Here is a 27,692-nt window from a genome sequence, read left to right on the forward strand (position 1 = left end):
ATCTTCACACAGATGGCATGTGACCAGTCCATAAACACAGCAATGTTCTTGAAGAAAGCTCAGATTTGTGCTTCATATAAGCATGCCAAAATGTCAGCCCTCAAGGTCTGCGGAGAACCCCAGGAGTGACGGGGTGTGCTTTGACATGAAGGGAGAGGGCAGAAGCAGGCCCGTGTAGCTCCAGCCCAGGGAACCGGGGAGGACCTTCATTTGGGGAGTAAGCCAGGGATTTGATCACATAGGACTGTCTGGACCAGAGCAGGGAGTTTGAATTTTTACTCTGTGTGCAGTGGGATGCGAGCGGCAGAGTCTGAGCAGATGGGCTATTGACATTTTTTTTAAGGTCATCCTGGTTATTGGGAAAACAATGCCCTATAGGTAGTAAGGAAAGAAAGCAGAGAGCAGAGGTTGGTGAAGGTTCGAGACTAAAGACGAGGAGGGTTGGAGCAAAGATGGAGAAAATGTAATTAAATCCTAGTTAAGTATATCACACCACACACACAGTATGGCAAATGGTCCCCGCATTCCCTCCCGTTCACCCAGCAGCAAGACCGATGGTCATTCCGAAGACGGGACGGTCTCTCTGTAACGCAAGTGCCGTTGCCCCCAAGTGTTTGTCTGTCTGGTCCAAGAAGCCCGTGCTGACGGAGGCTCACATTTCACCAGCAGCGCAGTGGCCTGGTGTTTGGGTCCATGGACTTTTCTCCTGGCTCGCACTTCTGCTCACCCAGCACCCTTGGACCACACCCGACCTGCCACCTGAGAAAATCGCCATGCCATCGCTTGGAAAACAGGTTGGGTCACTTACACAATTACTTCTTTTCTCCCCCAGCACATGAACAACAGCGTTCAATAAATCAGCCCTATCTAAGAATGCATTTAGAGCAAAGGAACCATCTGTATTTTTAAAAGGTCGTTAGAAAGTATACACGAAAGAATTTCTCCTAATTCCCTCCTGTTATGAATCTGGCTGGTTTCCACTGAGCACTGAAGTTCCTCTTTTGTGTGACGGGCTTCCGCAACTTTAGAAATGTGCCGGATTCCAGTTGTGTCCAGAATCACCTGGCTGCTGTGTGTGCCTGTGACGGGTTCTGGCTAAAGACCAAATTCTTCGTTTTTCCTATTTTATCCCCTTGAATGTATTAATTACACTCAGAAATGTTAGCCTTTTCTTCGTATTTGCCGTGCATCTCTGAATGCACAATAATAAAAATAAAAATAAAATTGCTGAATTTTCCTGTATGTATTAAATGACAGCAAATAATTTGTAGATGGGGTCATTGAAATTCTCGCTCATACTAGATTACTACCCATTGCAGCGGCTGCAGTGTGCGTATAACTCTTCATTCCTGTTTGCATCTCTACGTAGACAACCTTTTGATGAGCTTTTGATGTTGACCTTGAGCAAGGCCCAAAATGTAGCTAACGGTGTTGATAGATGTGGACATACAGGCCGTAGTCTGCCCACGATGGCCAGTTTCTCACAGAGTCTACTAAGGATACAAGACGGTTTGGGACCCACAGAAGCACTGATTATAGGTTTGGTTGTTTGGGAAAACTGTGGTCTGGAAGTTTATCTCTGCTTTTTCTTAGACCTCGCATGACTGAGCAAAATTACTGGCTTTAAGAGACAAGGATAACGAGAATGGGGACCGCATGATGTGACCCAGCAACCAACTGCCATGTCTGGGCTGCAGAAATGTCACTTACCAGCCTTGAGGAGAAGTTGCCTGACCGGGCTGTTCACTGTTTATATCATTAAGAACCTGGTTTTATGCCTGTTCTGTGCTAAGTGCTTCACCTAAACTAGCTAGCTCTTCTTACCTCCGCAGCAACTCTGTGAGGCACCTTTCAAACTGCCACGTAACTGATGAGAGAACTGAGACACAAAGAGGAGGTAGGCGACTTGTCCAAGGTCACACAAATAGTAGTGGATGGACTTGAACCCTAATTCACGTCTGACACCAGAGCTCAAGCTCTTAATTACTGTGCTGTAATATCTTCCTTGAACGAGAGAAGCGCAAACTACCATCGCATATGGCTTGTAGATTAATCTGAAAAATGAGGATACAGGGACGGATACAAAAGGTCATGGTCAGGTATATCCTTACCACTGATCACCAAGAAAATATTGACTGTGTATGAGGTCTGTAAGATTTTTGACAAACGCTTTCAGTTCAGTTGGATTCATGGCAGATTTGTATACAGAGGAGAGATGATTGTTCTCATGATAAAGGGACAGGCATGAGCACAGCATGAGGGTAAGACAGCAAAAGAAGTAGTCTGGCCACAGCAGAGTTCTCCTTTGACGGATGGTGCAGAATGAGATTGGAAGAGGAGAATAGAGTTGGAACATGACGATCCTCAGCAGCCAGTGGGGGGAGAGGGGATCATGGATCTGACGAGTGAGGGCCTGCAGCAGAAGGGGTCACTGAGAATTTGAACAGTAGCATGGCATAGGGAAGGCGGTATTGCCCTGGCCATGGCAGACTTGAAAGACCTGGGAACCTGGAGTTGTGGAAACCAGCTCAGAGCTTGTTAGCCATTCCCCAGTGTAGACAGATGTGGCTTTGACGCAAGTGGTGGCAGTTGTAGAAATGGAGAGAAGGGGTGAATGGAAGTACAATGCCTTTATTCAAACCAACGGGCCTTGATGTTTGGGTGAAGGGAATGATTTGGAGCCTTTAAACCTAGATGGATTATAGAAATGAGATGAGGAATTCCAAAGGGATCTTGGTTTTGGAAAGAAGATGATATGGTTGATTTTCAAATGTTTTGACTCTGAACAGTTCATGAGCTATCTGGGTGACGATTTCCCAGGATCGTTGGTAAGTACGGCTGGAACTGGAAAGAGAGAGGTTGGGCTGATGGTGCGGATGTGGGGATCCCTGTTGCAGTGAAAGCCACAATGAGGGCTGAGGATGGAGACAGAAGAAAAGAACAAAGAGGCCAAAGAGAGAGCTTGAGTTAGAGAAACCTCAGCTGAAGAGGATCCAGTACAGGAGAAGAGAGACCCACGTCTCTCATTTCCGGGGGGAGTAACAGCCCCTTTTCCGGAAGGGAAGACTTAGCTTAATACTTTCCAGGTTTTTCATCCCAGAAGTGATCACTTGGAGGTTGCATCTCATACTGGGAGCTTTTGTCCACCCCTTGCCAGGGGGCTGGCCCATGTGGCCCATGTCTGCAGGGCCCGCACCCCCTCTGGCTCCTTGTTAGGTATAACTAGTGGCAGGACCCAGATGGAGATGGGAGGGATGGAGGAAAGAGGTTTGAGGTCGGGACACTTATTTCTCTGGCTCCCTTCTTGCAAGGCTGCCTCAGCCTGGTCCTTTCCTGCCACTAAAGGTCCCTGTTCCGCCCAGGGGCCCACATAGCACACACATTCCCCCTGTGCTCAGTTTCTCACCCTCTTTTCATCCTTTTGGGAATTGCCGTGCATTCGATTCGTTTCCTGGTGCTGCCATGACAAATACCACAACCTGGATGGGTTAACACCATAGAAATGTATTCTACAGTTCAGGGAGCCGGAAGTCTGCAATCAAAGGCGTCATCAGGATTGGTTCCTTCTGCATGTTCTTAAGGAGAAGCTAGCCCGTGCTCCTCTAATAGCTTCTGGCAGTTGCCAACAATCCCAGGATATCCTGGCTTGCAAGGACATCACTCCAATCTCCGCCTCCATCTTTAAATGGTCGCCTTCTCTGTCTCTGTGTATCCTTTTCTTCTTTTCTCCTTCTTACACTGGGTTGAGGACCCATCACAATCCAGTATGCTCTCTCCATCCTTCCCTTCCTTACATCTGTAATAGACCTTATTCCCAAATAAGAACATGTTCTGAGGTTCCTGGGTGGAGGGCAGTATTCAGTCCCCTGCAAAGGGCAACAGCTCCTATATCGTCAGCCCTGAGTTCCTGCACTTACCCTTGTGGTTTCCCTCCACCCTGACCACATATTTGTACCTTAGTCTCTTTGGAAACAACCCCGCCTTGGATTATCCTCATTTCAATGCAACTTCTATTTCCACTTGGGACTCTGAGTGATGAACCTCCCTTTAGTAAATTTCTTACCTTTTATACAAACCTATACGTATTACCACTAACTCATCATTTCTCCTTTTTTGGGTTTTGCTGCCAGAAAAGGTAGCCCTAAACATCGTGTTCAACTGTGTAGAAGCTCTCTTTAGGCGAAATTTCTGCTATCTTTATCTTTCCCCCTCAAATAACTATTATTTTGTTCTCATTTTAACATGTCTTTATAAATGATTTTTAATGATATGAAGTATAGCTTAGTAAGAAAATGCTGGTTCTCCAAGGCTCCCTTTCTCTGGCCAAGTCCCTTACTACTTCAAGCTCATCCTTGGAGGAATCCATTTGGACATCTACTTCTCACACTTCGGGGGATGTACATTTGGTTCCTGTAAAACATTGTGTTTTGAATTCACACCAGTTGATCTTGACTGAGAGGAGCGTTCACATCGTTTTTCCCATGTGTGTGATTCTGAGTTTGTGTGTAGTTGCAATCACCCATCTTTATCATGATGAATGTGTCATGGCATAGTTAATACAACCTATAGCACCCGACCCATTGATAGTCACTCTCAGCCATCTCCTGGGGATATCTCCTGGTTGCACATCGAGTTTGAGGAAGCCATCCTGTGGCCCTTTGGAAAATGAAGAGGAACATTCCATCCAAATCATTGTTTTCAGCTCTTAAGAGTTTGTGACCCAAAGTCCTGTACTCTTGCTCATTACCCTCTACCCCATGAGGGAGCTTTCAAATAGTATCAAGATATCTGGCATTTTGCATACAGTTGTAGAGCTGGGAAGAAGCTGGAAAGAAGCCATGTAACCCAACCCATGGGAGTCCTTTATTTTGCAGTGAGTAAACAGAGGTCCAGAGACGAGATTCCACCACCCATTGCCCCATGATGTGCTTGTATTTTAGCTGGGGAGGATGTTCCCAGCTCAACCCCTTTTCCATTGGCATTTGCTGTATGTGACCTTGACAGGATCCGAGTGACACACAGAGCAAGTACTATGGAAGTTCGGGGGCAGAGGAAGAATCTTCTGGCTTGGCTCAGAGAGCCAGGGAGGGTGTCCAAGAAGAAGAGTAGGTTGAGATAGACCTCAATGTTGACTTCTACACACACACTAAATTCCAGTTCTCATGGCAGTGGGGGTTGGGGGGAAAGGGAGGACAGGAAGATGTCCAAGACTCAATTTAATAAGCCCATCAACCTAACCAGGTACTGGCTCTTTATCCAAACAAGTGAGAATAGTATAGTAGTGGTCAATGAGAAATTTTGATCAAGAAAATTGCACTTTGGGTAAGAAAGAAAAAAGTAGACATTCTAGGATCAGATACTACTACTAATAGCCGTTACTGAGGAAAATAGTTTTGAATGGAGTAAGTCTAGACTAAGATGTCAAGGAAGCCTATTTTTAGTTAGAATTTAATCTTTAATTTTTTCATGTCTTATGATTATTCCCAAAACGAATAAAATCAATAACAGGATAACATAGGAATTGTTGAGATTGATTATACTGAGACACACCCCCCCCATGCATATATGGTCAGTGGTCAAAAATTCAGTGATCTTTGCTTTCCTCCCCTGACTTCCAAATTTGAGATTCTGTTCATTCAATCGGTGAGTCAGCTTTGTAATATTTATCAGCATTTCCCTTCTGCCAGATCTGGGGGAAATTACGAAGGTGAAAAAAACAAGCCTCTTGTCTCCTAGGAGCTCACAGTCTGGGTGGAAGGACAAACATTTAAATGAGTGAGAGCTGAAGGAGACAGAGAATGTGTTACGGGGTAGGGATCTTGTGAGCTGGACCTTTGATGTGGCCAGATCCCGGTGGGGAATGATAAAGGCAAGGTGAGGTGAGGCCACTCATGCTTCACGAATGATTGGACTGGAGTCATAGGCACTGGGAGCCAAGGAACGTTCTTACACAGGGTCATAAAATAGATATGCTTTAAAATATCTGCACTCAGTGGGCTGTGGGAAAGATGGGAGGCTGGAAGATAAATTGAGAGGCTATTTTTAAAAAGTAGGCTGGAGTGATTTTTCAGTCTGAACTAAGGTAGTTGGCAGCAGAGATGGAGAAGAGAGGTGGATTCTAGAAACATTTTCGAGTGTCCGTCCTGGGGCGAGGGAAGGTTGTATAACGGCGTGATTAGGAACCCAGGCTTCTGAGTCGGGTGGACCTTGGAACCGATTCCAGCCCCATCACTTATGTGACCAGAGCAATTGCCTCACCTCCCCAGACCTCCATGTGGCTGCCTAACGCCCCCCGCCCCATGGTGCAGAGCGCTAGGAAGATTGCGGGGGGGGCAGTAAATGTCAGCTGCTGTTCCTTCTGCTGTTCCTCCGGCGGGTCAGTTGGACCCAAATTACCCTTTCTCTGCAGCTGACATTCGATGGCACAGGAAGAGGGTGCCTGAGCCCCACAGTGGGGAGTTCTCACTACTCACTCCACAGCTGCCAGGGCATCCACAGCACCGCGGACCACGTCATGGGCATGCCACAGGCTGGTCGGGGGGGTGAGGGGAGGGGGGTAGGATGGGCGCCATCGCGTCCCCACAGAGAACAGGTCAGAACACTTGTCCTGCTGACAACGAGCCGGGAGCCTGTCTTCACCAGCATGAGGGGGCTTTTCCTCTCCTTATAGCTGCAGGTCGCTGTGGGCCGTCTCTGTTTCTTTTTAAGGGGATTTATTATTCATCGGTGACACAGAGTGTGAAGCATCCACTGATAGGAGAGATGGTGCAAAACTGGAGGGGAGCCCGTGGTCCCCCTCCTTGCGGGAGAGTGATGACTGTTGGCTTTGAGCAGCCTGGCCACAGAAGAGCCACCAGCCGAAACGCCTGGGACCCTGCAGAGCCCCCCGGGCCCTCCTCTCACTTCTGAAACAGAATTTATGGCCTTGTATTTCTAATGTGCCTTTTTCACATTTTTCCTTTTTTTTTTTTTTTTTGGTAAGGAGATTGGAACCACAAAGCCAAGTCCTGCAAGAATTCCAAGGATGTAGAGTTGGGCTCAAGTTCAACAGACTGAGTGTTTTGCGCTGCCCTCTGGCTCACCTTTGTTTAGATAAATAATTGAAAGGGTGCCATTTACAAGGCTCAGGCCTCAGAGGCGCACGGAGGAATCTGGCTGAAGGCTGTAATTGAAAGCAGGAGATAACCAACAACACAGCCTGTTCCTCCCGTGGGATGTTAATGGGGTTGGGGGGAGATTTATCGTCTTTGGAATTCATGTTCTTAGGTTGCCCGTAGCAGAGGATGAAGACATAGGACTCTTTTCTTACCAAAAAAAAAAAAAAAAAAAAAATCGCAAAACATGCCCCATACCCTCCCCAGGGATTGTTTCGATTTTCAGTTGAGGCTACAGTCCCACCGCTAACACTCAGTGCGCACAGGCGGTGGGCAGGCTGGGCTGGGTGTTCCCGAAAGCAGGACAGGAGCCTGGGGTCATGCCTTGAGCAGCTCCCAGCTAGACAGCAAAAAAGGACACAGCAGATTTCAACCCTGGTGCTCGGTCCCCGCAGATTCTTTTTTAAAAATGCTGACCCCCTGGTGCCTACCCCAGAAGTTCTGATTCAGTTATCTCCAGGGGTTTGTCAGGGGCGTAAGTATGTTCATCATTTAAAAAGGAAAAATCTCAAGAAGTAGATTTCAGCAAGCCGCCAGGATTGAGACCCACCGTTGTTGGGGTTTTTTCCCTAGACAGTCTGAGATGAGCAGATAGTACGCACAGGAACCGGAAACCCCTCCTGGTGGGGAGGAGTTCAGAGAAGGCATCTAGAGGAAGAGGAAGTGGAGCTGGACCCCAAAAGGTAGGTTAGGTGTGTTTGGGGTCAGGCAGGGAGAAGACTAGTCACACTTCCAAGCAGAGACTTCAGGAAGGGGGTTTCCTCCACGTCGCAGGGGGTTTTCTAGGATTCAGCTCAACCTGGCACACACTCGGTTTTGCACGAAACACCCAGTGCATCTGCTTGTCAGTCTTATGGCTTCTTCCTAATGAAACCCACGGAAGGATGTCTTCTGGCTGGGAGTAAGGCTCCAGACCCCAGGGAAAACCATTCAGAGGACAGCACCAAGGCACAGTCAGGGACTTACACACACTTAACATTGGCGGAGACACTAGAACTTCCCTTGTTTCTTAAAGCAAGCTGACGGTCAAGAAGCACATTTCCCCCTTGGCTTACTTTGCACGTCCAGCACCGCTCGTTTCTTGTTGAAACTCAAGCTGTGACTCTTGCTCAAGGTTAGCAGTAAATCATTTACTAACTGCCCAGAGCATCTGGACATTCATCTGTTATTGACAGGGTATGATGAGGGCTGTGTCTACAGGTGAATAAGAATAAATTTGAACCATCCATGAGTGATTTCCATATAGGAAACTAATATTTGTGCTTTTGATAAAACACACAGCAGTCATGGAAACCCTACTTACAATTAACCCCCAAATCAAAAGCCTTTTGTCCTATCACTTCCCAGGATTAGATCATCCATATGTTACCAGGATAACTGGAAAAGTTCAAGATCTTGGTTGCGAAGAGCAGAAGTGCTGCTTGAATCTCAAGAACAGAGGGGGCCAGGGTTAGGATGGTTTGTGTTCATATGGGCAGGGGAGGGACGAGAGAGGTGACGTGGTCAGAAAACAGGGCCGCCCCGGCGGGTGACTCTGCCCTCCTCTCCCTCCTGAAGTCCCTGGTCAGGATTCTAACCAACACCCAGCTTCCTCCCCTGACTCAGGCTTTCAGCCCACTGCTCTTCCAGACCTTTCTCAACTGCGGGAGACTCCGTCGTACCACTATGGCCAGCTGGCCTACTCATGGGGCGTCTGTTAGTGTAGAGCCCTGGAAAGGAGCGTGAGATTGGTCCGTCGCACTGTTTTGTCCTGGGAGAGATGGCTGGACTGGACACCCTTGATCCACATGCCCCTTCCCAGCCTTCTCAACCCAGAGGAGCAGGAGCATTGCCTCTTGGTATAAAATAGGACTGTCCAGGCTACCTAGTCAGAAGCAACAAGGGGCTGGGGAGTTCTCCCTAGGAAGGGACCAAGAGTGGGCAGGCACAGAGACTGACCTCTCTGGGTAATTTGAGGTTCTAGTTAATAAGGCACTACTATCTCTTACCATGTAACAAAACCCAAACAGTGCTGTGTCCCTCAGGCCAGGATAAACAGGACCTCGTCATGCTCTTCTGAATGTCCTGTCTCTGCCCTGAGTGGCCTTCCATTCTCTTCACTGTCTAGATAGATCTTATCCCTCCTGTAAAATCCAAATCGAATCCACAGAGAATTCTCAGACCGCACTGATCTGAGCCTGCGCTGTCCCGTGGTTATCTTTGATGGACTGAGTATCTTTTGATATGTTGAGTATCAGATTCCTTTCGAAGGTCAAGTTGTAGTTGAACTGTTCTTACGTTGTGAATCGTCAGTGATTATACCACATTTTTTTATTTTGGGATTCTTCCTGTTTCCTAAGGCATCTATCGGTGACTTGCCCAGGGTCAGCATTCAATGAGTATTCACTGATTTCGTGTAAGTTACTGTGCTGTTTCTCTTCCCGTCTTCCAGTGTTTCACAGCAGTTTGTCAGGACTGTTACGAACATTCCTTTAATACACACGGTAACCCCTGTGCTAATGGAAGAGGACAGAGAGTCACAGAAGCCACGACTGTTCTTCCTGCTGTCATTATTACTATCCCTTTATAGGACATTTTGTTTAAAGATTTATTTATTTGACACAGGGAGAGAGAGAACACAAACAGGGGAGAGGGAGAAGCAGACCCCCTGCTGAGCAAGAAGTCTGAGGCAGGATTCAATCCCAGACCCTGGGATCATGACTTGAGCCGAAGGCAGACGTTTTAGCTGACTGAGCCACCCAGGCACCCCTGGATATTTCTTGTATAACAAGAACTATACCAAGTGCTTTATCCATCCCATTGAAACCCTAGCGAAGTACGTATCAATACTGCATTTCTCAGAAAAAGAAACTGTGAAAATGTAAATTTATACATAACTGATATCAATTCATCAAACCAGTAAGTGGGGGACTTGGGTTTAAACGTCAGGTCTGCCCGACTTTAAAACAGATGTCCATAAAGTGATAATATGCAAGGTCTCCACATTTTTGTGTTTAACTGTTTTGATTCATGCGGGCCTCCTAAACACAGAGGCTTATTTGCCACTCAGCAAAGATCCAAAATTAGCATCCCGACACCCCTGCTTACCCTGGACAGGGAGGCTGAGTTTGCAGGCAGCCTCTGGATCGTGGTCCCAGCCGCACCAGGGAACAGTCTCAGAGAGCTTACCCAGACTAGCTGGGCAACCTGGCTCGTCTCCGAGAACACATACTGTGTACTCCAGACAGAGCTATTTGTAGTCACAGGAGGCAGGAATTGGTAAAGACAGTCTGTCACTATTCCATACAGGAAATATTACTAGGGTTTACTCCTTAGTATCTAGCCACTACTCCTGCCAGCCCCTAATTCCTTCTACACCTTGTAATGCAGAAAAGGAGGAAGGAAGGAAGGAAGGAAGGAAGGTCGGTCGGTCGGTCCATTGGAAGCCAGAAAAGATAAAGCGGAAGGAAAAAAGAAAAGAGAAGATAAGGCTTTTACCCTTATCACGTAAACAGCATCTTGGAGACATTCTTCCTGAGGTGGGCATTCTAGCCAAGCTGGGTTCTGTCAGGAGGTACCAAGCATCTGTGATCCCACACTAGGCTCGTGCTCAGGATTACTAAGACCTGATGCCTGTCTTGGAGGAGTTCATGGTCAATTAGCAGAACCTGACTGCAGTATGTACAATGGTAGAGACTCACATAGCTTCCCGTAGCCCCTAAGATTCTCCATAGAGCCACCTCTACTACAGAGCCCCAAATTCTACTTTGCTGTTGGGGATCAGACTTACTACTCTAAGAAACTCTCTCTCAGAATTTGCAAAAAGGAGGGCACCTGGGTATCTCAATTGTTTAAGCAACTGCCTTTGGCTCAGGTCATGATCCTGAAGTCCTGGGATCGAGTCCCACATCAGGCTCCCTGCTCGGCGGGGAGTCTGCTTCTCCCTCTGACCCTCTCCCCTCTTATGCTCTCTCTCTCACTCTCTCTCTCTCAAGTAAATAAATAAAATCTTTTTTAAAAATTTTGCAAAAAGGAGAAAATACCATGATAAATGACAAATTGCAGAGTAGACTCAACATAGAAATATGGGCAGCCTTTCCCTTCTAATTGACCCTTCAGATATCAAGGAGCCCAAGTTGCTTTAAAAGTGGTATACTGGGGGGGGGGGGCGCCTGGGTGGCTCAGTGGGTTAAGCTGTTGCCTTTGGCTCAGGTCATGATCTCTCAGGGTCCTGGGATGGAGCCCCGCATCTGGCTCTCTGCTCAGCAGGGAGCCTGCTTCCCTTCCTCTCTCTCTGCCTGCCTCTCTGCCTACTTGTGATCTCTGTCAAATAAATAAATAAAATCTTAATAAAAGTGGTATGCCTTGTATCGGGAACATCCATTCCTGTGCCTTAGGAACCCTTACTGAGTTTATCCGTGTCGACTGACTCGGGACAGGCTCCGGAGAACCACGACTTGAGCAGATTTGTCTAGAGGTCGTGAGCACCTGCAGGCTGCAGATCCCAGGGAGGCAGAGCTGCCCTAAAGAACCTACAGTACGAGCCAGGTCTGATAGCCGTCCAGAGGCCTTCATTACTTCCCCATGTGTTTGTAAAACATTTCAAGACATCTGCTCACTCGTACCAATGTCTGGAATGGTCAGAAACTAATTTCTTACAGCAGCTCCTTCTAACTCATGCCTATTCCCCCTCCCCCAGACCCGGGGACTGAGGATGTATGTTTTTTTATGTGTATTTCTTTCTCTCTGATGAAAAAATACTCATAAATGGAATATTTCATACTATCATTAATAATTTTGCATGGAACGGTAATTATTTGGAGACAGGAATTTTTTAATTTTTTTTTAGAAATGTTTAAAACCCATTTAAATGAAGTATAATTTACATCCTTTTAAAAAAAAATTTAGAGAGCGTGCGTGCGTGAGAGGGGCAGAGGGAAAAAGAGAGACTCTCCAGCGGACTCCCCACTGGGCATGGAGCCTAACACAGGGCTCGATCCCCCGACCCTGAGATCTTGACCTGGCCTGAAATCAAGAGTTGGGCGCTTACCGACTGAACCGCCCAGGCGCCCCTAATTTACATCCAGTAAAATGCACCAATTCTAGGTGTACAGTGAGTTTTGACAAAGTGCACAGCCATTTAACTACCACCACAAGGAGAGCTAGAACATTTTCATCACCTCAAGAGCCAGGATATTTGGAGGTTGGGGGAGAACTTAAAGGTCACCCTAGTCCAAGACCCTTTCTTCTCAGAATGGGAAGCAGAGACCCAGGGCAGGACAGTGATTTGTTCAAGCTACGGCACAGTCTGTTGGCTTCGTCAGTAGCACTTCCCTGACTAGTCCTCTCTCTCTCTGGCTTCTCTCCCGGTCCCAGTTCTTGCAGGAGGACATCTCCCCAAATCATGTCCTTGGCCCTCAGCTTCACCTGTTCCTCTGAAGACCCTGCCTCACCCTTGAGTTGCCTGAGGCCTCAGACATCCTGAACATTGTGTCCAAACCAAGGGTAATTGATCCCTTCTATCATCCCAAAATCTGTGCCATAAAATTCTTCTGATCTAGCTCTTCCCTGCTTAACCAGCAACTAGTCAATGGTGACCTCATCCTCGAGACAGCTCTGCTGAGAGAATTCTCTAGTCTCGGTCTGCTCTGTTTTTCTTATTCTCTACACCCCGTGTGTTAGGAAATCCTATAGATCCTGCCTCTAAAATTTCTCTAAAGTCTGTCCTCATTGTTCAGTTCCACTATCCTATTTACACTGTCTTAATTTCTTCCCTAAAATATTTCAGTGGCCTTCTTTAACTGCTGTCTGCAGTCTCTCCCATCCGGCCTCAGCTCTGGGCCTGTACTGTGATTCCCTGACTCATGGATTCCGTGAGGTTCGGGTTTGGAATACACATCCTGAAAGTGGTCTCCATCCTTAATCAAGGACAGGGAATTATTCCCCAGAAGGAAACGGAGATTGCCAGACAAACCGGATTTGGGGCCAAGCTAGAGAGGGACAATTATAATGAGTATACAGTGAGGATGAGTGTCCCTTTGTCTGGGCCCAGATATATTTTTCTGGGGCAGGACCAACTCTGTGGGCCACACGTTGTTGCAGCCTCTGACACTGAGTTAGCCCTCTTCCCAGTGTACTTGGGTCCCAGTGCCGCTCCTGCTCCGTCTTGTGTTCTCAGGAGCTGTGAACATGTATTTCTCATACACCGATCATCTTCAAGCGCCACGTGCAGACCTCACTCGTCGCCATAGCTCCTGTAACACCCAGTTCCCGGAAGAGGTGGCCTCTGGAACCCCAGAGCCTGGACTTGTGTCCAGCCCAGCTACTAATTTGAACAAGTTACTTAAGAATTCTGTGCTTTAGTTTTCCTATCTGTAAGAAGTGTGGTTATGCGAATTTAATTAAGTAATCTATGGAAAATGCTCGGCTTGGCGTATAGGAAACTCCCAATTAAGTGCTGGTTGAATTAAGTCAAATTTAATGCTTCCAGTTGTTAGCTAATCTGAAGTTTTTACCGCGATATTGGATCATTATATAATTCGGTATCTAAAGTAGAAGACTTGTGCTCTCATCTGTAAATTATTTAGAGTTAGGAATCCCACTTTAAGCAACGCATACAGTTAGACCTGAGTTAATATCCGTTGTACTTCATTTTCCATAAGAGTTTGATGCACGTAAGGACTGTGTCACATGAGTAATTAATGTAAGAAAGAAGATCTCAGATCGGGTCCCCTCCGTCTTTGAAAGTCATTACAAGTAAAACTCTCTGCTTTAAGACTTCCTCATTTAATTCCCAGGTGACAGACCTGTGGGCAAAAATCTGAATCGGGAAATTGTAGCTACATGTTTCCCGTACTGAGAGCTCCCTGGAAATGCCTCATTTACAAGGTGAAGTGCAGGGAAGGGGGCTGACTGCCAACGAAACTCTGCCCACTGTGCAGAAAGGAGGATTGTAGCCCTGTCAAAGCAGAGAGGACTCTAGCTCTGGTTAATTTACGACATTTATATTTCCAGACATTTATATTTCAAGGGTCAGTATTTCACAAGGCTCAAGGGCTCCTTGCCCAGTCATTCTGGAGCAGAATAAAAGGTTCTGTCTCCTCCACGTCCCCTTATGGCTTACTAACCTTGCCTGTCAGTAACCTTGCTCCCATAGATTCATTTCCTATAGTTATTTTGGCTCTCAAAGCTGAAATCAAAAATAATAGCTTAAACAAGATGGGAGTTTCTCTTACACAAAAGCGTCCCGAGTCCTTAATTGATATGGTGGCTGGAAAGCATCATTGAGCTTCTTGTATGTTGAGCCTCCCATCGCCATGGTCCAAGATGGCGCACTGCCATGTCCATGCTGCTCACGGGAATGTGAAAGGGAGAGACTGTGCGCCCCTCCTGTGTAAGGGTAGCGCCTGGCAATTTTACACATCAAGGCTACTTGCATACTGTTGGCCGGCTCATTCTCCAAGCAGTATGGTGGGTGAGAGGCTGGAGAATAGTTCCTTTTTTTTCCTGGGTGGCTATGGACCCAGCTCTAATTTGGGCTTTTGTTGCAATAGAAAAGAAAAGGAAGTAGGTAAGGAGAAACCACTGGCTCTCTCTGCCACAGTAATGACCTCTGGAAGTGCAGCGGTCATGGGTCATCTAGGTCTCTTACTAGGGAGAACACTAGAAAGCGATGTCTAAAAACAGCCTTGTGGATTATTTGCCTTGGATCTCTAGTCCCGTCGAGGATGATCTTCTCTTCCAGTTTGGCAGTGAGAAGTAGGTTCCAGGTTCCATTTCTTCTATTAGTTTTAAGATATAACACGTTCTCACTATGGAAGCTATTACCCAATCATTGCAAGAAATCTGGAAAATAAGGGCAAGGAAAGTGAATGCAAGGAGGGTGCCAGGAGTTCGCAGTTTAGGAGTCCAACAGAGAGGTCAGAGTCGAAATCCTGACCTGATGCTGAATCCACCCTTTGAAGGAGAGAGAGGAGGAGGAAAGGCTGGCTGAGCTGCAGAGAAAGCCCGGAGTTGGGATGAGAAGGCTGTGGAGCCGTTAGGAAACTTCAGGAATGTTTCAGAACCACGGATGACTTCTTGTATTGTTTGGTTTACCGTGAATAATTCAGGGCTTTTAGATATGATTGCCTTGATGAATGCCATTGTAGCAGATTAATAACTGTTCGGGCAAGAGCACCTGGGTGACTCAGATAAGCGTCTGCCTTCGGCTCAGGTCATGATCCCGAGGTCCTGGGATCGAGCCCCGCACTGGGCTCCCTGCTCAGCGGGAAGTCTGCTTCTCCCTCTCTCTGTGCTGTCCCCCACTGCCCCCATTCATACTCTCTGTCTCTCAAATACATAAATAAAATCTTAAAAAAAAATTTCAGATGTTCCTAGGGTTATGGTTAGAGGGTTGATACAATAAAAACACAGCAGTGACTAGGGCTCTGGGCCCCATGGTGACATGGCACTGGGTGAACTACACAGCTGCAGGGAGTAGTCTCCACGTCCACGCACTGTCCGTGGACCATGGCCCCACGGAGTGAGACACGATTCCCAGTTCTCGGTGCTTCTGAACATTAGCAGCCATGGGAATAAATGTCAGAAATGCATTGGCTTAAAAACGTCTCACAAATGGGGGAGAAGTTTCCATTAAAATACTCTCTAAGGCAAACCTCTATTCAACCAGTTTTCTGATGTGAAAAAAAAAAAAGAATGAACATCCTTCTAAATGATACGCTGACTCCCAGGGGCATTTTCTTAATAAATGCCATATATTGTTTCCCTGTGACTTGGTCCAGATCCGTTTGGTTGAAACCTCTTTGGTCAAGTTTGCCCAAAATGTAAATCCTGTGGAGTCTCTGGGTGAGGGAATTCACAGTAGACGCCTGTATGTGCTGTTCTCAAATGTGCTTCTTTACCAGCTTCAAAACCAGTAGGTTCCAGAACCATCGCCAAGCCTAGCATTAGAAATGTACCAAAACACCCTTGAAAAATCCCCCAAAGTCCTCTTTATTATTTCCTTTATTTTCGCTTATTAAAAAAATAAGTACCTGCCCATTGTAGGAAAATGAGACAACACGTAAAAAAGAACCTGACTTACTGTGGTGATCATTTCACAGTGTCTACAGATGTCAAATCATATGTTGTGCACCTGAAGCTGGTCTGAAGTTATAAGTCAATTTTAGCTCAAAAAAAAAAAAAAAAGAAAAAACAAAAAAACCCACAAAGGACATCTTCCATCTTACCCACATAGAGAGATCTGTGCATACCCAACCTAATCCTTCTTTTCTTAATGAAAAGATATTACGTGTGTGTGTGTGCATGGACACAGTTGTTTTATTTCTTATACAAAGATAGTGCCAAACTACCTCTCTCAATTTATCATCTAATGTTTCAGAAATGATCAACTTCTCAAATGAAATAGGGAAAAGGCAGCCAGCAAGCCGGATGATGAGGGCTGATGGGGTAGAAAACTCATTGGGGGAGACAAGCAGGGAGGGGAACAGGGAGAAGAGAGCTGGAGGTCGAGCACTGACATCGTGGCCAAGAGGCAGGTTCTTGTCTCCAAGACCTGTGTGGACTCCGGGTGGCCCTCTGGGGGGTCCCTGACCATGTGCGACTGAGAAGCGCTGACAGGGCAGGGAGATAGGGAAGTGCTGGCAGAAACGTACGAAGGGGCCCCACACATGTTCTCAGCCCTACACCCCGGGCCATTGTCCGCACCTCCCTGGAGCTCCCAGGCCAACTTTGAGCAAACTGTATAAGATCTGGTCATGTGCGTGCCTTTCATTGTTGAGAACAGAAATGACACTGATCGGAGAGAGGGGAGTGGAACTTGGTAGCCCGAGGGGGTTTCCTTCTGCTAGCCGACAAAGTCATCTTTGCGCAGGAGCCACCATGGGAATTAAACAGCCAAGACACTGGCTTTTGACCTGCGGTCAGTCAGCACGCCTGCGTCTCCCTGAAAGCCACACCCATGGGCAGTCAGACTGTGGCCCAGCTGCTCCCTTCCCAATGCTCCCCCTCCTCTAAAACACCCCAGCATCCCAGATGGTGAGTACTGGAGTAGGGACACAACAGGAAGACCAGCCTATTTCTTTCTACGTTTTCTGCTTGATGTATACAACACTGTCCTACCCTGTGTGCTTCTTTGCTCCTTGGCCCCTCTCACCAAGCCATTGAGGTGTGTACAATTACTATCCCATTTTACAGACACACAAATCAAGCTAGGGGGGTTTTAAGTAACTTGTCCAGGTCCCACAGCTGGAAAGCAGCAGAGCCTGGATTCACACCTGAGAGGTACCTCCCTCTGGGGCCAGAACCGTAACCGCCATCTCTTCTGTCTTCCTGGGATGTGCAAGACAAACATTTGTGGAGGGGATAGGTTGTTCTCCCTTGAAACCTTGTAGGGATAAATGCTTTCCCATTTACCCCATCTAAGAATAATCCTCACATGCCTAAAAGAAAGTCTGTCTGTAGTTCACAGAACTAAAACCCAGCTGATACCACGCCCAGGGGGTTACTGTCTAGAGGGATGACTTCAACAGCATTCTCTCTTCATTTGATCTTTTTGTGTATGTTTGGTAAAATACACATAACATAAAATTTACCATATTAACCATTCTTAGGTGTGCGGTAGCTGTCACCATCCATCTCCAGAACTTTCTCATGCTCCTGAGCTAACACCGTGCGCCCATTTATACCCACAACTCCCCGTTCCCTCCCCACCCAGCCCCGGGCCACGACCATTCTACTTTCTGCCTATGAATGTGACCACTTGAGGCGCCTCCTTTAAGCGGAGTCATACAATATTTGTTCTTCTGGGTGATTTCGCTTAGCACCATGTTTTCAAGTTCCATCCGTATTGTAGCATGTGTCACAATGTCCTTTAGAGGTTGAATAATACTCCATTGTGTGTGTGTGTATCACAGTTTGTCTCTTCATCCATCTGGCAGGGGACATCTGGGGTGTTTGTAGCTTCGGCTGTTGTGAACGACGCTGCTGCAGAAAAACACCTGTTCGGGTTTGCTTTCCCTTCTTCCAGGTATATACCCGGAATTGCTGGAGCCGGTGGTTCCTCTGTGTTCAATGTGCTGAGGAGCCACCATGTCGTCTCCTGCCTTGGATCTTGACCATCAGTTACTGTGCATAGGAGAGCACGTTATACGTAACTCGCTCCCTAGGATTCTCTTACTGTCACTGAGATTGGGCAGGAACAAGCTTTTATGCAGATGAATAAATTAGTAGGTTTATTTGCCCTTTTTCGATTGTTTGTTTGTTTACCTTCACTGATTTCTATAGTAAACTTGATGTCATTTGCCTGGGAGAAGCACTTTCTGGCTAAAAGGCTGGAATGGAGCATGCCTAGATGGGAGGTGAGCCCTTTTACTGGGTTCTGTTCTCAGAGCATCTGGTAGAAAAGGAATTCTAGTAGTTCATGTGAAGTTGTGCAAAGCTCAATAAAAGTTTTGGCAAGAGAAGGCGGCTGAAAGAAAGAGGAAACTTCCTCTCTCTAAGGAGTTTTATAGAGAAATCCAGGACCACTTTTAAATCCTCAGGCCTCTAGGGGCACGTAGCTGGCTCAGGTGATTAAACAACTGACTCTTGATTTCCGCTCAGGTCATCATCTCCATTATGAGATCGAGCTCTATGTTGAGCTCCACTCTCAGCGTGGAATCTACTTGTCCCTCTCCCGCTGTTCCTTCCCCCGCTCATGTGCTATCTCTCTCTCTCTGAAAAATAAATGAATAAAATCTTTAAAAACCAATCAGTCAATTCATCCATCCATCCATCCATCCATCCATCCATCCTCAGGTCTTTCATGGAGTCCCAGGGGTTTCGTGGGCTGTGTTGTTCCTGGCAGGAGTCTCTCATGGACCCCCTTGTCTGGCACGCCACAGCAGGATTAGGTGGGGGAAAGAGGCTCTGCACACTGGTCTCTGCATTTTTCCAACCTTGTCTCTCTTCAGTGAGGACTGACTAGTTGGGGATGTGGGGAAGCTGCCATCAGTTGGCCTTCAGAAGCCATCACCAGGAGGCTTGCCTTGTTCCAGAATGAGATGTTCTGTTGAAAGCATTCTTTAAAAAGGTTTGGAAATTCTGTGTGCCTGGGCAAGATTATCTGCTCGTGGGTATGTCCCCCAGGGGCCTCTGGCTTGGTGTGACAGTCTTGAGTTTCTCGGGTCCATGTTTCCTCAAAGACTGTACCTTCTGCCTCTTGCAGTGGTAGATGAAGGGGAGCTGACATGGGGGAGGGAACGGGAAATGCAGCTTCTCACCAGACCTTCAGATTGTCTGGCTCTCTTCTGGCCTCCCCTTTCCTCGGTACCTGGTGTGTCTAGTTCCTAAGCCTGGCTGAGGGTCTGCAGGGTTTTGGTTTCTCTGCGATAACCTCTTCTGGAGGCTCATAGGTTTGAAGTTTCTCCACTCTGCAAAATCGCTTCCTGGGAACCTGGGTGGCTCAGTCAGTTAAGCGTCTGCCTTCGGTTCCGATCATGATCCCAGGGTTCTGGGATCAAATCCCACATCAGGCTCCCTGCTCAGCAGGGAGTCTGCTTGTCCCACTCCCTCTGCCCTCCCCCTGCTTGTGTAGGCACACACTCACACGCTCTCCCTCTTATTCTGACAAATAAATAAAATCTTTAAAAAAAAAAAAAATAAAGGCACTTCCCACTCTCCCATCTACTGGCCATTTTCCTATCAGACTCAATATTAGAATTATATTTCTAATCTATAGATTTTGACCTTGCATTTTTATTTCTTATTCCCATTATCTGGGGTTAACTTGTGAAAGAAGAGGCCAAAAATACTACTTTTCACTCATCATCTTGAAATCAAAACTTTTCTCCCTCCCTCCTCTCTCCCTCTCTGCCTCTCTTTTGTTTCTGGAAGAAGATCTCAGCCACTGATTAGGAAGTGGAAGGAAGAGACAAGTCCCAAGATGAAGGCATCTGGGAAGACTGGGTTCTGCTGTCTTCTTTCTGTGTTCATAAAGGGGCAGCTGGATCACTGTTCTGCCCCTGTGCCTGGCTCTGTGCTGGTTACCTTTATTATCTGTAATCCTTGTGGTAATTCTGCAAAGCAGATATTATTATTCATGTTTTATCCATAAGGCATCTGCATCTCAGCGAGTTAAAGAGATGAGCCCCAGGTCACATCACAAGCTTTTTAAATGACAGGGCCAGAACTCTAAACCAAATGTGCTTGACCCCAGAGCCATTGCTTCATCCGCTGCATGTGGCTTGGCACAGAGAACCCTAAAATACTCTAAAAAGTGCAGAACTTTTAAAAAAGTTCTGATCTGTCTAGTGCATATCTAGATAGCCAGGCAAAGGAAACCCGAAATAAATCGGGAAAATTTACTATTGCGGCGGAGCAAGTGTTGAAATATTTCTTGCCCTATAACTCAGTTGACCTTTCAAGGTCCCTTCTCATCCTCTAATTCTATAGGCAGTTTAAAAAAAAAAAATCTTTTCTAGACTCTGCTAACAGCACACAGTCAAATGATGGTATCTCTATCATCTTCATTTTCCCGACTCTGTTTTTCCTTCTGAAAGCTCTCACACACACTTGGTTGCTGGGATAGATCTCTGGCTTCACTATTTCTGCTTATGATTCTGTGTGTGTGTTAATGCTCTGGGGTACCCAGGGGAAGCCTCCACAGACTTTCCTGATTAGCACATGTCGCCCTTTATATGTAACCACCCCTCGGATCACCACTTCTCCTCGTCAAGAGACGAGAAAAGCATCTGCATTTGGAAAACCAAGCTATGACACATGAAGTGGATTAAGAAGGACCGGCTCCCCAGAATCCACATGAGCTTTTCCCATCTTCGTTTGTTTTTCTTAAAGATAAAAATCACATGGCCATGTGTGTAGCTGGGTCTAACAAGTGCCTCGCTTGCATAACAAGAGGGGGATTTTACTTTGGCTATCTTGACTTCGTTATACATAAATTATGTTGTGAGTAATCTTTGAAATGGCATGACATGTGCAGCCAGTGTTTATTTTTTTATACTTTGGAATATTTCATGGTTTATTTTAAATGGTGGCTTATGTTGGATGGGTGTTTAACGTGCAATGTAATGCTGTCTTCCTGGGAACTCTAGAGAAGCAGGAGGGTACCCTGCGGTGTCAGACCTCCTTCTCTCCAGCAGAGAGATGGAGTTAGGTATGCAACGGAGAAAAAAACAGCCAAAGGGAAGTTAATTCTTAACTGAGCAGGTATTTAAATGCAACATGGCCATACTGAAGCTTAGATCTTCTGGTAGAGCTCTGTAGCCTTTGGAAAGCATATCAAATCACTGTTACTTAATTTCATACAAAGGTAAATGACAGATTACTTTGGGCTCCCCTAAATGGACAATCCCAAGCCTGCGCAATGCTCAGAAAGATCACAATGCCCAAGTATGAGGTCTTGGACACAGAAAGATTGTTGTAAGGGTGGCATGTGCATGAACTTTGAAATGCCATCAAACTTCTCAGCAGCTGTATGTTAGGTACACTGTTTAAATAGAAATAGACAAATAGAACCATATGTTTAAATGTGCCGTTGTACTTAAGATGTATCAAAAACACGTGTTTCCCCTCCATCCAACTTTCTCATAATTTGTTTGAGTTTCCGATAATTTAGGGCCCTGTTCTTCCTCTAACAGTCTTCTGTAGGACAGCTTCAGGTAATACAGTAAGTAAGAGCTGTAAAATTTTAATGATTTGTCCTATCAAGCAGTTTTCTTTCTGGTTGTTAGGAACTTGGACTTTCTTAAACCATGGAAAACTAGACAGAGTGTAAGTTTCATGCACTGTAAAGGTAGGTCCTCTACCTCTGTTAGAAATGATAATAATCGTAAATTTCCGCCCCAGGGGCTTCCCCTTGTGTAAAATTATAAATCACTTGGAGGTGTTGGGAAATTATGTTTAATTGGAAAACTCTGGACATTGCCACACATCCTTCATAGCAGTAAATCACACACACACACACACACACACACACACACACACACACACACAACATAAAATATGCTGAGGAAAGATTCAAAATAATCTATACTGAGTGTACACATAGAGATTGGCAAATGGGTCTTCTGCAGGGAGGAGATCCTTAGTTATTTCACTCAGGTCTGATTCGGGAGCATCCCAGATGCCACTTGTTTTTATCATGGAAGCCCACTTATTATGCTTTTGAAGTAAGATTGTCCACGGCAGCTGGATTGCACATGAGAAATGTTGCAGGGAGAGATGGGGTTGTGCTGCTGTCCCCAGATGGTATTCAGAATGTTCTCTGAGCAGATGTGATGTTTGTAAGTTGTACACATTGTATACATTTTTAATACATTTTATATAGAGTTTATACATGGATTTAATAAAAGTCTTAAAAATTTTTAAAGTTTTAGGAAGAGGGTGGCTCAGTCGGGTAATCAACTGCCTTCAGCTCAGGTCATGATCCCAAAGTCCTGGGATAGAGCCCTGCATCAGGCTCCCTGCTCAGCAAGGAGCCTGCTTCTCCCTCTTCCCCTTCCCCCTGCTCATGCTCTCTCTCTCTCACGTATTTTCTCTGTCTCAAATACATAAATAAAATCCTTAAAAACATAAAAGTTTTAGGAAGAGATTGCCGACGTTTCTCCTATGAGTGGTAACCTGCCTAGCCGACCAGTCTACAAAGATTAATTTGACAGGGGAGCCTGGCTGGCTCAGTGGGAGAGCATGCAACTCTTGATCTTAGGGTTGTGAGTTCAAACCCCATGTTGGGTATGAAATTCCTTAAGAATAAAATCCTAAAAAAATAAATAAAATTGACCAATAATTTGTAAAAGTAGAAAGTAATGTTATTAAATTATTGTCTTACTAAAATGTGGCGGAAAACATACATTTAAGTGTGCCAAATTTTTGTTAGGTAGAAGGCATTGTCTGACCTGGTGGAAGGTTCTGACCATTTGACAAAGGTGGAAATTTGCTTTAGGACCCAGATAACGCCTAATTTCTCAAATCTGTGGTTACTGCCCCCATATTCACCACAACATACAGATGATATGCTCACATACATGGCGGCCTCAACAGACTACAGGCTATGTGTTCTTCCTGATCGCTGGACCATATTGAACTCCCTTTCTCCCCACCTAGAAAGCATGTCCAAATACTAATAATCGAGAGTGATATTTCAATGGGAATAACCTTGAATATGATTTCTCTTATGGTTACAAGGAAGTCTTTTTTTTTTTTTAGTTTAACCTTTATAGTCAATGCAGAAGATCTTGGGCTATATTCTGGAGATTTGCAAATTCGCTACACCCAGGTTAATTCTTGGCCTCTGAATTAACATACCTATTTTGGAAGTGATCAAGGGTAGCTTACCAGGAAACCAGCTGGGAGAGAATGGGAGAGAAGGAAAGGAGAGATGGGAGAACAAAGGGGAATGTCTGCTATAGTGGAAATGTCAGCTTTATCCATTTTCACACACAGTGTAGATATTTTGTGACCATGTGAGCCCATTTACAACCCCGCTGTTGTTTAATTCTGCAGTTCTGTTTGTTGCTCTTACTTGCATCATGAATCCTACATGACAGTGGTATCATTTTTGCTTTAAAATAGTTAAGTGTGAAAAAAAAAATAAAATAAGCATGAAAAAAATAGTCTTTTATACGTACCCACACACTTACCAAGCATAAAGCATCTCATTCCTTTTTAAAAATCCAAGTTTCCCGCTGGTACCTGGTCTTTCATTCTGAAGGGCTCCCTTTAGCGTTTCTTGTCGCCCAGCCCTGCTGGTGATGAATGCTTGGTTTTCTTTAATCTGAAATGTCTTCATTTCATCTTCATTCTTGAAGGGTATTTTCACCGGATATAGGATTCCAGATCGGCAGGCTAGTTTGTTTTCTCAGCACTTAAAAGGTGACCTCCCACTGTTTCTGGTTACCATCAGTTTTGATGAGCACATGGCGCACGCTTCGATGCTGTGCACTTTCTCTCCGCCTGCTTTCAAGGTTTTCTCTTTACTTTTCAGCAGGAGGACTATGATGTCTCTAGACATTTTGTGTGTGTGTGTGTGTGTGTGTGTGTGTGCATGTGTGTGTATGTATTTAACCTGTTTCAGGTTTGCTAAACATTTTTAGTCTAAAATTATGTTTTTCATGAAATTTGGAATATTTCCTCTTTTTTTTAAATTTTATTCATTTCAGAGAGACAGCACAAGCATGAGCCGGGGGGTCGGGGGAGGGGGGTGGGGGCCTGGGCAGAGGGAGAACTGGGCTCTCTGCACTCAGTCCTAGGACCCTGGGATCATGACATGAGCCAAAAGCAGACGCTTAACTGACTGAGCCACCCAGGCAGGCGATCAAGTTGGGATGTTTCAACCACTTTTCAGATTTGTTTTTGGCTCCATTTTCTCTCTCCTCACCTTCTGGAACTCCAAATACCATACACTGTAGCTTTTCAAACTATCTTAGGGACTGAGGCATGGTGCATTTTTGAACCATTTTTTTCTCTTTAAACTGAGCAATTCCTGGAACGCCTGGGTGGCTCAGTTGGTTAAGCATCTGTCTTCAGCTCAGGCCGTGATCCCAGGGTCCCAGGATCAAGTCCCACATCGAGCTCCCTGCTCAGTGGGGAGCCTGCTTCTCCCTCAGTCTCTGCCTGCTGCTCCCTCTGCTATGCTCTCTGTCTTTCTCCCTCTCTGTCAAATAAATAAATAAAATCTTTAGAAATGAAAATTTTAAAAAATTTTCTTAAAAATTGGATAATTCTTAAGCCTGTATCTTCAAATTCACTGGTTCTTTCCCACTTCCTAGCATCTTTCAGTTGTTAAACTCATCCAGCAAGATGGTTTTTTTTTAAATTTAATATATTTGCCAGCTCTTATATTTTCTTCTTTTCATAGTTTGTATTTCTCTTAGATTTCCTGCCTTTTCATTTATTACAAGGGTATTTTCCCTTATAACATCAAACATCATTGTAACAGCTGCTTTAACGTTGTGTCTGATAAGTCCAACATCTGGAATTGGAGTTGGCATCCTTGGTTGTCTTTCCCTTGAGAATGGGTCACATTTGTCCAAGTGATGTGGAGACCCAAGGTCCTGTTCTGTTCACCCAAGAAGTGTTGGTCTTTTCCTTTCAGCAGGCAAGTAGCTCGGTGGGATGTAATGTGAAGACTGCCTTACAGTCGGTGGCAGCCCAAGCCTTCAACCAGTCTGCATTGTACTTAACGGGGCTGTTTTGAGGCTGCTCCTCGCACCTGGGTCAGGGCTTACGAGAGCTTGGGCAGAATTTATACACAGAATTTAAGCCTCCCCTTCTCCAGCACTCGCCTTTCCAGGGTTTCCCTCAATGTTTCACACCTCGCGTTGCCTAAGCTTTGTCCTCCATTTGATCAAGCCAAAACACACGACAGGTTCCCTGTGTTTGAGCTTTCCACACCACACAGCAACTCTGATAGGCACTGTGATAGACAAAAGCACGAAACTTAGCCTGGGTTGGTCCCTTGTTCAGAATTTCAGCTCTCCTCTTAAATCCTGCCTGCCTCTCTTTACTCACCAGAACCTACCAGTGGTGGGCTTCTTCTGTTTTGTCCAGAGTTTAGAGTTACTGCCTATAGGGGGTTGGTCTGTTAGGAGCATACAACTCCATACCAGAGACATAATCTTTCCAGTGGAGACCTAGATTTTGAACTAATGGCACCATTTCTCTAACTCAAGCAGAGATACAAGTCTTGGAAGTTTTTGTTAGAATTGCCTGTTTTGGGGGGCACCTGGGTGACTCAATCGGTTAAGCGTCCAACTTTCGATTTTGGCTCAGATCATGTGCTCAGGTCGTGAGCTCAAGCCCCGTGTTGGGCTCCAACTGAGTCTGCTTGAGATTCTCTCTCCCTCTGCCCCATTCCCAAGTGCTCACTCTCAAAATGAATGAATGAATGACTGCCTGTTTGCTGTTTTTTTTTTTTTAATTCAAATAATTTAGATACCCCTTCAGTATCTTAAGGGGTACGGGTATAAAGCAAGCACCCAGATGAGAGTCAGAATGCATTGGCTCAAGCCTCAGTCTTTTTTTTTTTTTTTTTTTTTTTTTGGACAGAGAGAGACACAGCAAGAGGGAATACAAGCAGGGGGAGTGGGAGAAGGAGAAACAGGCTGATCCAGGGCTCAATCCCAGGACCCTGGGATCATGACCTGAGCCAAAGGCAGACATTCAAGGACCATGCAACCCAGGTGCCCCCTCAGTCTTTATTATTATTTTAACTAGCCATCATTGTGTTATGATTATCTAGTTATTATTAGCTAATTGTTATAATTAGCAAGTAATGTGAACTCCTGGCTTGTAGGCTGAGGGGCCTGGCCAGCCTCCAATTTCCTTTGTGTCCTGGAGGCCTCTGATCATCTGATCTAAGTGTCTTGAAGTCTCTGTGTTAATCCACTTCATAGGATTCAAGTGACTAATTTCATATATTACGTGGTGAAAGGGGCATCCTGCTGTTGGAAGATATGGCCATGTGCTACTGATAATATTTCCGCTTTTATCTCTGCTTCCCTTAAAACTACACAACCCCTTCTTCCCCTTACGCCTCACTTTTTCTCGGGCACAAGTCATTCAATAACTGAAAAGAATTATACCGTTAATGTAACATCCCATTTAAAATATGTTTTTGTTTGTCCCTTAGGAAAAAATGCTGCAAAGGGTATAAATTTGTTCTTGGACAATGCATTCCAGAAGGTATGTAATATAAAAGATTTTGTCTTCTCACCTTGTTTGGGACTAGTCATTAGATGTCTATAAAGTTCAGATGTACGGAGGATGTATGTGGTTTATCTATGTGTAATTTCGGTTTTTCAGGCATTAAATTCTCCTAGTACCAGTTTAGCTACATGTAGCATGCTCTAGCTAAATAGTCACACAACTTATACACATATGTTGAGCATCCTCGATATATACAAACAATACACATGTGGTTCAGGTTTTAAGTTGCAGAGGCTCTATTTCCCTCATCAGCATTTCATACACAATTAGGACAGAAGCATCCTCCCACTTCCCTCTGTGCTTTTCATATGCTAAACTCAAAGCCCCTTCAAGCCCTGTGCCTAGCCCAGCTCTAGCGAGACAGAGCAGGGTCAGACCTGGGCCCAGACCTCAAAGCCCACACCCACAAGCTGGGGAGACAGGGTATAGACAGCATGGAATCAGAGAGACCTGAATTTCTTTTAAAGACTTTATTATTATTTATTTGTCAGAGAGAAAGGGGAGGCACAAGCAGGGGGAGCAGCAGGCTGCGGGAGAAGCAGACTCCCCACTGAGCAGGGAGCCCAATGTGGGGCTCTATCCCAGGACCCTGGGATTGTGACCTGAGCCGAAGGCAGACACTTAACCCAGTGAGCTCCCCAGGCGTCCCAAGAGACCTGAATTTTAATTGCACTTTCCATATTGCCTCAGTCCATTCTGTCTGCTCTAACAGAAATACTATAATCTGGTGGCTTCAACCACAGATGTTTATTTCTTTTATAGTTCTGGAGGCGAAGTCTAAGACCAAGACCCTGGAAAGCTCCATGTCTGGTGTGAGCTTCCTGATTCATACTTAGCCACCTTCTTGCTGAG

At 45.6% G+C, this 27,692-nt stretch overlaps 1 protein-coding gene across 1 annotated transcript in view; it reads left to right on the forward strand.

Annotated features, from left to right (window-relative positions):
• LOC111154294 (collagen and calcium binding EGF domains 1) overlaps window positions 1–27,692 on the forward strand; it is a 221,568-nt gene that overhangs the window by 164,163 nt on the left and 29,713 nt on the right. The window contains exon 3 of the mRNA XM_022513800.1: window positions 26,764–26,816. Coding sequence (XP_022369508.1) covers window positions 26,764–26,816 — 53 coding nt within the window. The remainder of the gene's footprint in view (window positions 1–26,763; window positions 26,817–27,692) is intronic.

Source organism: Enhydra lutris, unplaced genomic scaffold (genome assembly GCF_002288905.1).
Source record: "Enhydra lutris kenyoni isolate GAN:26980312 unplaced genomic scaffold, ASM228890v2 scaffoldscaffold36, whole genome shotgun sequence".
Taxonomy (NCBI): domain Eukaryota; kingdom Metazoa; phylum Chordata; class Mammalia; order Carnivora; family Mustelidae; genus Enhydra; species Enhydra lutris.